Below are 11,930 nucleotides of genomic sequence, written 5' to 3' on the forward strand. Positions count from 1 at the left end.
GACATAAAATATTTTCCATGAGAATTTGATAATAGATCATTCGGTGATTTTTGTCAATGGGCTCTGGTTCAACATATTTTGAAAAATAATCCAGAGCTACTATCAAGAATTTCTTTTTGAAGTAAATCTTACATATGACGTCAATTATGATATGGTGGAATTTAGATGCATGTGGTCGAGTACTCTTTGGATGCGTGTAGCCCAACACTCCTCGTAGGCTCTGTGTCTTAATAAGAGAATTGTCTTACTCAAAGTTAACACACAGTTAAAGGGCACTGGTTTTATCTTGGCATGACCCCTCCAATGCTTAAATGAAATTCTTAAGAGAGAAAATAACACAATAGAGAAGATGATCTTGTGGAATTAGCATATCTTGTCTTTTAATTATCACCCTTCTTTTATAGCGCTTACCACGTAATGTCGTCTATTATGACATTAATATTCTCGTTTTGCAATGACCACCGATCATGATTATTACTTGTCCATTTAATATTGGCTTCATGATCTCCTCTCTCGGTGATACTTCATTATTAATAAGTATTAACGCTTGTCATTATTGACTGCTCTTATTGCACCTGAGCTCCTTTTGAAACTTCGCTCTTTTTTTCTTGAGCCCCATTTCTGATGTTGTACGTCATTTAGCTCCGAGCCGAATTCCCAAGCACCGACTTCGAAGCCTAGTATTATTTGACTCCGGATTGGCTTCTGGAACGCTAGATTCTAAAGTCGAGCATTATATAGCTCCAAATCCAATTCTTGAGTACTAGATTTTAAGACTGAGCACTATACCACTTCAAACTCAATTCTCAAGTACTAGATCCTAAGGCCGAGCACTATATGATTGCGAACTCGATTTTTGAATACTAAATCATAAGGCTACATACTATAGGGCTCCGAATCTGATTCTCGAGTATCTCTTATTTCCGTACTCATTTACTAAATATGTTATGTTTCTTGAGCTTAACTTCTTCATCATTCTCTTCCTTCTGGTTCCTAACCCAACCGGCCCATATTAATTGTAGATTATTACGGAGTATTAACACTCACGAACTTATCTGGCCCTAAACCCTAAATCCTAAATCCTAAACTCTATTACGGAGTATTAACACTCACGAACTTATCTGGCCCTAAACCCTAAATCCTAAAATCCTAAACTCTATTACGGAGTATTAACACTCACGAACAGCTTTGCCTTTGACTATTTAAGGAATCATTTCTTGAAAATTTATTATATGTCTCGATCTCCAACACCTATAGAACGTGAAGGAACTTTTTATAATCCCTCCTTACAATGAACTGTTGACACACACACAATTAAAATTAAAATTATAAATAAAACAAGTGGATCGAAAATTAGCTAAGACAAACGACAGACTATGAGCATTTGTTTATCGTCTTTTCATCACTCCTTGATAGCTATTTATAGGTCATCAAAATATTTTCATTTTATTTTTCTAGTTCAAAATATAGTGGCCGGATTGATGTCCCATTCATATCAATTTTAACCAATTCTAATAGACTTATTGAAACTTTTGGATCATCAATCATGTAATAAAATATCTATTATTTAGTCTATTAAAAATTAATAGGTTGCTCTCGTTGAAGTTTAAGATCTCCAAGCATTGAAACATAATTAATAATTATTTTTTTAGTTAACTTAATTTTTCATCTCAATTTTTCTAAACAAAGACTGAATAGAAATATACTATTCGGTTTTTATATTACCCGAGTCATCCCAAGTCTTACCCCGCATGTTCTTCATCTCAATTATCATTTTCCTTGGATCTTCTTCCCAACGACCTCATGGTTTATTTAAAGCAGAGTATGGGAACCCATGACTCATAAATCATCCTCTAGATCTAGTTGAAATTAATCTCGGAGAAGCTTTGCAGATCGAGGTCGGAATGGGCTCTGTTGAGATTAATCCTGAAGAAGCTCTGCAGATCGAGGTCGGAATGAGCTCTGCAATGATCACTATGTTGGAGAGCGTCGGCCTCAATTTGGACGAAGCATGGCTCGTCTCCCTCGAGCAGAAGCTCGAGGAGACCAACTGGGAGCCATGGCGGACGGACCACGCTTCCATCTTCCGGGTGCCCCATCACATCCGCGACGATGACGCCAAGCTCTACGACCCCAAGGTCGTCTCCCTCGGCCCCTACCACCGCGACGTCGACCGCCTCCTCCCCATGAACCGTCTCAAGTGGCACAGCCTCAAGAAGTTCCTCAGACGCAGCACCGGCTACACGCTCGTCGACTACCTTCGCCTCATCAAGGTCTCCGAGCGCCGCGCCCGCGCTGCCTACGCCGACGACCTCGCCTTTATCTCCAGCAACGACTTCGTCCAGATGATGCTCCTCGATGGTTGCTTCGTCGTCGAGACCATCCTCCTCTGGAAGATCGGCGCAAGCGGCCTTGAGGCCGTGCAGAACCCCATCGCGAGCTCGTCGTGGATTCTCCCCATGGTGGCGCGCGACATGCTGATGCTGGAGAACCAGCTGCCCTTCTTCCTCCTCCAGCACCTCTTCGAACTCACCTTCCCTCGCCATCAGCTCGATTACGCCAAGTGCGCCGTAGAGTTCTTCGCCGCGTGCACCGAAATGGATCTGGAGTTGCCATCAGACGGCGCCGTAAAAGGCGGCTTTTGCCATCTCCTCCACCTCTTCCACTCCTGCATCACCCCGAGGAAGGACGCCGCCGAAGCAAAATCGAGGACGAAGTGTTTCTCACGAGCTAAAAAGTCGCAGACGACCCGGGTGAAGTCTATCCCCAACGCGACGCGTCTGAGCGAGGCCGGCGTCAAGTTCCGGAGGAAGCGGACCAGGAACGTGCTCGACATCACGTTCCACAACGGCAAGATGGAGATCCCGCAGCTGCCCGTCAATGGCCACTTCAACACGCTGTTCCGGAACCTGATCGCGTTCGAGCAGGGGTACAAGTGCGTGAGCCAGCACGTGACGAGCTACGCCTCGCTGATGGACTGCATCATCGACACGCCGGCGGACGTGACGCTGCTCCAGAAGGGCGATATCATCGTCAGCGGGCTAGGGGAGAACCAGGACGTGGCGGCGCTGTTCAACAAGCTCTGTTCCGGGGTGACGGTCGACGACGGCGATGGGGATCTGGCCTCCATCTTCGAGGAGGCGAACAGGCACTACAACAGGAAGTGGAATCAGTTCCTGGCGATCTTGAGGCGCGACTACTTCGGGAATCCTTGGGCGGCGATCGCGTTGATGGCGGCGATTTTGCTCTTCGTTCTCACGTCGACGCAGACGGTGTTCTCTGTGCTGGCCTACGTCCGGCCGCCAGGAAATCAACCAAATTGACAAGATTCTTCAACGAGTTGAGGACGTGAGATTGTTTTTCAGAGATTTGGTAAATTTAACGGATGTTCAGGTTCGATTAACGAAGGAATTATCGTGCAAATTTCGATCGAGTTGTAAATTTTGAGAGAATGATCATTACGATTGTCTTCTTTCGTCTCTTCTCTTCGCATCACACAATTACAGTGATAACCTCTCGATGAAGTGCGTTAGCACCTGATAGGAGGTTCCTCCGACATCTGCCGCCGCGGCTCCCATCGTCGCAGCCGACGCCGTCAACCCCTCCGCGGCCATCAGATCTCTCAACCGCTCGCTTATCTCCTCCCCCTTTACTGGCTCCTTTTCTGCCTGCCAGCTCCACCCTTCCACCCATATCCCCAATCCGCCCCGCGCCACCACCGCTGCGTTCACCCTCTGGTCGCCGGCCATTGGCCACGCAAGGATCCTCACCCCGTACAGTGCCGCCTCCGTCACTGAGTTCCATCCGCAGTGGCTCACGAAGCATCCCACCGCCCGGTGCCGCAGGATCTCCACCTGTTCTACCCAATCCTTCACCACCATCCCCCTATCCTTGATCTTAGCCAGGTATTCCTCCCCCAGTAGCTCCTCCAATCCCACTTCCACCTCCGCCCGATCCACCACCTTGCTCTTCACCACCCAGAGGAATCTCAACCCGCTCCTCTCCAGCCCGATCCCTAACTCCCTTATTTGCTCCGCCGGCATCGCCGTCCGACTCCCAAAGCTCACGTACACCACCGATCTGTCCGGCTGCTGATCCAGCCAAGCGAGCGGCGCCGAGACGGACTCCCCTTCCCCGCTCATCGCGGGTAGGATCGGCCCGATCGCCAACACCGGGGCAGATCGGGCGTCACTTTTCCCTCGTTGAGCGCCGCGAGCGCCTCGGGCTCCAACGCATGGAAGGTGTTCACTAAAATGCCGTCGGCTTTTGGGAGCGCTTGCCCGTTCTCGAGGAATTGCTTCGCGAAGAGCTGGTTTGGGTCGCGCAGCAGCACGGGGACGCTGGAGTTCGGCACCCTCCCCGCCCCGGGGATCTCGATGTCGCCGACGCCGAAACTGCTCTTCGTGGCGAGGTAGGTGGGAAAGTAGGCGCAGAGCGCGAGCATCGCCGCGGAGGAGGTGAAGAGGACGTAGCCGGGGATTCCCATGTCGGCGACCGCAGGGAGGTAGGAGGACGCCGCCGCGATGTCGACGATCGCGGCGGAAACGGGCGGCGAGGCGTCGGCGAGAACGCGCAGGAGCAGGTGGGCCGAACGGCGGATGGATTCGAAGCGGAGGAAGAAGGGGTCGGTGCAGTCGAGCTCGGACGGGTCGACCAGTGGGAGGTGGACGTCGAGGGGGCGGATGCCGGGGAACGCGGCGAAGAAGGCGTCGATGTGGCGGGCCTCCGCGGCGGAGACCGTAGGATGGGTGGTCAAGAGGGAGACGCGGCAGTCGCGGGCGGAGAGCTGGGACGCCAGGCGCAGGAAGGGGGTGAGGTGACCCATCCCGGCGCTTGGGACGAGGACGATATGGGGAGTTCGACGGCCGTCGCCGTACGGTTGCGTCTCCGTCATCGCTGGAGCGGCGATCGCGAGCTTGTTTGGTGGGTACAACTACAACGGCGCATGGGCTGGCACTATAAACTTCGCGGTTGGGCGAGCGAAAGCTTGCTGATGGTTCCAGCTAACAAAGTAGATCTAACGGTCTCGGTGAGTCGAAGCTTCCGGGTAGTTGTAACCGACTACGGGTGCGGATTCATTGCCAATTCCTTAGATTTAGGATCGGAAATCCATGGTGTTGGATTTCACCTAAAATATAATATTACTTTAGGAAAATCTTATTTATTTATTATTAGGTAGGGGAAAAATCAATGTACCTGACTCCATATGGTTGGGACTCATAGCTTGACTCCATATGGTTGGGACTCATAGCTTCTTTGCTGAGATATCAACTCTATATATAGTGAGTTCATATATGGTTTAATGGCAGAAAAGAAACTATATGGTTCTTAATAATTGACTAGTTTAAGTTTCCAGAATAAATAGGATTTGACATTGCTTAAACAGGAGCTGTAACACTCACTACTTGATGATTGAATTCATGGGTTCTTGTCGAACATTTTAAGAGTGGATTACATTCTAAATAATAGGTAATTAAGATGTAATGAAAGAGTGATTAATTACGTAGGTTAATTTGATTAGTCATTGGATTAATAAATGATAAGTGGAGTTAGGTTAGGGTAAATTCTTGATCCGGTGGAGTAATTTAGTTAGGTTAAATCTGGCCAAGTTGAATTAATTGGGTTAGATTAATCTTAGAATCAACCAGGGTTTACTTCGTTGAAAAATGAAATATTTAGCAGAGGTTTATTGTTAATTGCAAGACCTTGATCTATCGATCCTGCTGTACACGGAGGAGTTTAGTAGGGTTCTTATTCGACGATCGTCTGATTCAGATGAGTACCCTGTATCTGATTAGTACAGGTCCATTCTTCCAGTTCATGCTTTATTGTTATTTTATCTACTCTGTTGCCATTCCTGCTATTTGAGATAGTCGTTTAGTTGATACCTTTGATATCCTTGCTTGAAACTTATTGTTTGACCTTATGAGGATTTACCTTTGCTATGTTGATACTTTAGTTATCTGTAAAAACTCAATATGCTGATACTCGTAGGATTCGGTGCTTGATACTTGTAATATGACCCTCGATTGATTTATCTACCGTAGGAAAACCTTACTTGTTGTATTATTGACCTTGTTGACTTCTTTTGACACCTGTTGAACATGCTAATTAATCGTAGTTATTACATGTTGGGATGATCATCATGCATCCATACCTAGTTGTAGATGTTGTGGACAGCATTGTTGGCTGTTCTTGTTAGCTCTTGCCCGACACCATGTTGTGGTGAGATTCAATGGCAAGAGCATACTTGCACTATTGTTGGGTGCAACTAGGACTGACTATATAACCCTTCTATTACACTGTCGCTCCCCATTAGATTAGTGGTGGTTTGTTATTGGAGTCTGTGCAGTATGTCTTGTGTGGCCCCTCAATTTACTGTGCTATGGGAGGGTGATTGGGGAAAGCAGAGTGTGGATAGAGACTTGCATTTGTTTGCGATGGTTACCGTGTGTTTTACATGCATTCGTTGGTAGGATTAATATGTAGTTTAATTTACTCATATATTTGCGATTGATGCACTTGTTTGTTATGTTTGTTGCATTTGTGTGACATTACATACATGATCATATATATACCTGTTGCCCTGTATTCTTCTTCTTTATTGCTCAGTTGATATATCATGTTCTGTTACCATGATTCCTATTACCTGTTGATTAGTATTTACCTTTCCTTATTTATCTACGGTAGAGACTATATATCTTCTGTATTTCTGTTGTTATTACTCCTGCTGATACTTAACTTTACATGCACTTCTTTCCTGTACCCACTGGGTATTTGATACTCATTACCCAGACCTTGGGGTTTGCCTTGTTTCTCCCTAGGTAGCAGATAGGTACTTGAAGCTTGGAGAGCCTGGTTGACTGCATCCATCTCACATCAGAAAATATTAGTATGGTTGGTTTATTCGCAGTTTAGTTGCATTCGATATGGTTGTACACATTTATGGATTTTATTCGTGGACATGGTTGGTATTTGTGGATTCCGGATTTATTTTGGTGGATGTATGTCTTGTATAGTTGTGTTTCTGCTTCGTATGAGTTTCTTTTGTTGCATATTTAGTTGTCTGAGCATGTGATAGTTATTGTGTGGCCGTGTAGGCCTTATGTCGTATTTGTGAGTGTATCTGTGTTGTTTGTTGGACGTGTTGTCCTTGTTCTAGCCGCCTGTGACTATGTATGCATGTATGTATTAGGAGGAATTGTCATAGTTACTGGGGAGATGTTGTCAAAATTTTTCGGATGGCTTTCCCGGGGCGTGATAGTCTAAGCATCACGTAACTTTCAATTTTGAAACCAATTAAAGGCTTAATAACGGAAGAGAATGATGCTAGGATTTTCCTAAAACAACTGGGAAACCGTTTTACTTCAAATGAGAAGGTCAAGATAACTATAGTATCATCAAAACTTGCTTAATGTAGTATAATGGAAAAGGAAGTATAAGAGAGTATATAATGGAGATGTCTAATCTCGCTAAAACTAAAGGCACTAAAACCTGAGATATCTAAGAGTATATTAGTGCATTTTATTTTGAGGTCTCTCTCCTACCTAGTTTACTCTTTTTAAAAATATCTTATAATACTCAAAAGAAATAATGGATATCAAATAAGCATATAACTCAGTATGTGCAAGAGGAGAAGAGATTGAGTCATGAGATATTTGAGAATACTCACCTAGCATCTGTTTCTGAGGGTTCGAACAAGAAGAGGAAAAAGATTAATGTTAAAAGAAAAGGTAAGCAAACTGTAAATTTTGGGGTTTATGACCATAAGGAGTAAAAGAAATAAGATAAGAAATTAACTTGTTTCTTTTGCAAGAAGAAATACCATATAAACAAAGATTGCCCTAAATATGTCAACTAGCGTGTTAAAGAAAGGTAAGCTTTTTAACTTTGTTAATTCAGAAATCAACTTGGCTATTGTGCCTACTAACACTTTGTGAATAATTAAATACCGATATTACCACTCATATAACTATCACTATGCATGAGTGTCTCAAGAGTTGATTGCCGCTTGATAGTAAAAAGATATATTTATACGGAGAATGACAAGAAAGCTAAAGTAGAGTCAATAGGTGTTTTTAGACTTTAGGAATCGATATCTATCTGGATTTAAATAATATATTTATTATACCATGTTTACACAGAATTTAATTTTTGTTTCTTATTTGGGTAAATCAAGTTATTTTTGTTCATTTGAAAATGAAATTTTTAGTATTTTCCTAAATTCAATGTTGATTGATAGTGATTCCTTAAATTGATAAGCTAGACAGATTAAATACTTTAACTCCTACTGACAACGAAATAATTCATAGTATAGGTACAAAATGTAATTTGACTAACGACAATTCTATCATGTTGTGACATAAATATTTAGGATATATATCCAAAAAACTACTGGAAAAGTTGATGTCACACGGAATTCTTAATTTAGTTGATATATCATACTTTGATGTCTGTATAAAATGTGTTAAGGAAAAAACGACTAACAAAAAAATAAAGGTGCAAGTCGATGTAGTGAAATCTTAGAATTAATATATTTGGACATATATGCATGGTTTTTTAAGGCATCTTGGAATGAAGACATATATTATATTAATTTTATAGATGACTATTCATGATACGATAATTTATACTTTATTCATGAGAAATAGTAGTATCTAGACATACTCAAATTTTCAAAATCAAAATTAAAAATCAACTAGATAAAAAAATTAAGGTCGTTAGATTCGATCATGATGGTAAATACTATAGTTGATATGATAGATCAGGTGAATAATGTCCTGGACCTTTTGCGAATTACCTTACTAAGTGTGGGATCGTACCTCAGAAAACCATGTCCGGCACTCCTACTCAGAATGATATAGTTGAGTGGCGAAATCGAACCTTAAAAGACCTAGTAAGAAATATTATGATCTTTTCTTCTTTACCAGAGTCTTTATGGGGTATGGAATCTAATTTAATCGAATGCAATTTAGTCCCTCGCTAAATATCGTTGTTCGTAGTATCTTCAACCTGTCCATTAGCTTGAGGATAGACCATTGAGGTAAATACTTGCTCAATTTTTAGCTTCTGACACCAATCTCAAATTTTATTTCCTTGGAACTGGCAACCATTATGACTGATGAAGAGTCGAGGTATCTCAAACCGACATAAAATATTTTCCATGAGAATTTGATAATAGATCATTCGGTGATTTTTGTTAATGGCTTTGGTTCAACATATTTTGAAAAATAATCCAGAGCTACTATCAAGAATTTCTTTTTGAAGTAAATCTCACATATGATGTCAATTATGATACAATGGAATTTAGATGCATGTGGTCGAGTACTCTTTGGATGCATGTAGACCCAACACTCCTCGTAGGCTCTGTGTCTTAACAAGAGAGCTGTCCTACTCAAAGTTAACACACAGTTAAAGGGCACTAGTTTTATCTTGGCATGACCCCTCAAATGCTTAAATGAAATTCTTAAGAGAGAAAATAACATAATAGAAAAGATAATTTTGTGGAATTAGCATACTTTGTCTTTTAATTATCACCCTTCTTTTATAGCGCTTACCACGTAACGTCGTCTATTATGACATTAATATTCTCATTTTGCAATGACCACATTGTCCATTTAATATTGGCTTCATGATCTCCTCTATCGGTAATTCTTCATTATTAATGAGTATTAACGCTCATCATCATTGACCGCTCTTATTGCACTTGACCTCTTTTTTGAAACTTCGCTCTTTTTTCTTGAGCCCCATTTCTGATGTTGTACGTCGAGCCAATTCCTGAGCACTTGACTTCGAAGCCTAGTATTATTTGACTCCGGAATGATAGATTCTAAAGTCGAGCATTATACAGCTCCAAATCCGATTCTTGAGTACTAGATTTTAAGGCCGAGCGCTATACAACTCCAAACTCAATTCTCGAGTACTAGATTCTAACGCCGAGCACTATATGATTCCGAACTCAATTTTCGAATACTAAATTATAAGGTTAAAAAAAATGATAATCCCAGTAGCTACATCTCTGGGCGGTCGGCCCGGTCCCACCGACCACCAGGGAAATCGGGAAATTTCCCACCGACCACCATCAGGGTTTAAATCGGGTAAAGCGCATACGGCGGCCAATCCGAATGCCCAGTATCCTTTGATTGCGTTCCCCATTTGGGAGGAAAATTCTCTGCAAATACGCTGTAGTTGGGATCGAACCGCGGGTCCCTGAGTTACAACCCGGATGTCCTATCGTTGCACCATTGCCCCGGGACTAAATTATAAGGCTAAATACCTATAGCGCTCCGGATTTGGTTATTCTCGAGTATCTCTTATTTCCATAATGTTTCCTGGGCTTAACTTCTTCATCAATCTCTTCCTTCTGGGTCCTGACCCAACCGGCCCATATTAATCGTAGATTACTACGGAGTATTAACACTCACGAACTGCTTTGCCTTTGACTATTTAAGAAATCATTTCTTGAAAATTTATTATATGTCTCGATCTCCAACACCTATAGAACGTGAAGGAACTTTTTATAATCCCTCCTTACAATGAACTTTTGACACACACACAATTAAAATTAAAATTAAAATTATAAATAAAACAAGTGGATCGAAAATTAGCTACATTCATGACAACTCAATTATGATCTGCATGACATGACATGATATGTCTGCTCAATTATTGATCTGCGTGGCATGATACGTCCGCCAATTATTGATCTCTGTGACATGATATATCACTTTCAAATTAGTCATCATGTTCAAAATTATTCCTTGAATATGAAATTGAAGTAATCTCCTTCTAATTACAATTTTTTAAATTTATTTATTTACAGATAATTGTAAAATTGATTGTATAAGACTACTGAATTGATGAATTTCATTTTTTTATTAAAATCATTTTTAAAATTAATTGATTTTAAAATTTGACACTTAAAAAAAAACCAAATGTGACCTGATTCAACCTCGCCTATGCACTGAAGATATCCAAAACCACCATGCACTGAATTTGGTAAACAATTGTGTATGGTAACTCCAATGTGATCAAAGTCCTTGATAATGACCATGTTATCCTGGTTAGATAAGTTGAAATGAGATCATGGCCCAACCTATTCATATAGGGAAGGGTTTTAGAGGTACTGAGATCTTGTGCTGAGGGAACTGTTAGACTGTTTGATGAGCAGGATAGAAAATTTTCAATTTAATCCAATCCAAAATGAATTATGAATTAGATGGATCAATTCACTCAAAAGCCTATTAAAAAATAAAAAATATTAAAAATTAAAATTTAGATTGTAGATTATGAATCTATTGAATTTTCTATTGTAATTTAAATTAAAATTTTTTTTTCTCAATTAACAAGCTAACATAAGCCTACCGCGAATTGGCTCGCGCCTGCAGGGTAACTCACACGAGCTGATCCAAGTTCGTAAGATGATGGATTCGATAAAATTTCAATCTAATTTTGTTAAATTATTTGAAACTCAGACAAGCGATCCGACGGACCTAACTTAAATTAACGATTCCTTGAAATAACACATCTCACCGAGTATATTTTATTCGATAAAGAACCATCAATAGAGCCAATTATGTTTGTGCATTTTGTTTTGACGTCTCTCCTTAGATCAATTCACTCCTTTTAATATACCTCTTATAATACTAAAAAAAATTAATGGATATTAAATGAGTTTATAATTCAGTATTTGCAAAAGAATAGAAATTGAGGTACAAGACATCTAAAAGTGTTCACCTAGTATATGCTTCTTAAGGTTCGAGTAAGAAGAGGAAAATGACTAATGTTATAGAAAAAGATAAGCAAACTATAGATTATGGAGTTTATGATCATATGAACCAAAACGGTCACAAATATGCCAACTAACATATTAAGAACAGTAAAATTTTTGACTTTGTTAGTTCGAAAATTAATTTAGCAATCGTACTTAT

At 41.2% G+C, this 11,930-nt stretch overlaps 2 protein-coding genes across 2 annotated transcripts; one reads left to right on the top strand and one right to left on the bottom strand.

The window, feature by feature from the left end:
* The first annotated feature begins 1,868 nt into the window (after window positions 1-1,868).
* LOC141841567 (UPF0481 protein At3g47200-like) lies at window positions 1,869-3,403 on the top strand. Its single transcript, XM_074729741.1, has one exon. The coding sequence runs from the start codon at window positions 1,905-1,907 to the stop codon at window positions 3,321-3,323; it is 1,419 nt and encodes a 472-aa protein (XP_074585842.1). The 5' UTR covers window positions 1,869-1,904; the 3' UTR covers window positions 3,324-3,403.
* On the bottom strand, window positions 3,400-4,964 carry LOC141841568 (UDP-glycosyltransferase CGT-like). Its single transcript, XM_074729742.1, is given in 2 exon segments — window positions 3,400-4,177; window positions 4,180-4,964. Coding segments are annotated over 2 exon segments (1,392 nt in total). The 5' UTR covers window positions 4,895-4,964; the 3' UTR covers window positions 3,400-3,500.
* Window positions 4,965-11,930: the final 6,966 nt, after the last annotated feature.

The sequence above is a fragment of the Curcuma longa genome, chromosome 11 (genome assembly GCF_044706935.1).
Source record: "Curcuma longa cultivar G26 ecotype Majalengka, Jawa Barat chromosome 11, ITB_CL_G26_1.1, whole genome shotgun sequence".
Lineage (NCBI taxonomy): Eukaryota > Viridiplantae > Streptophyta > Magnoliopsida > Zingiberales > Zingiberaceae > Curcuma > Curcuma longa.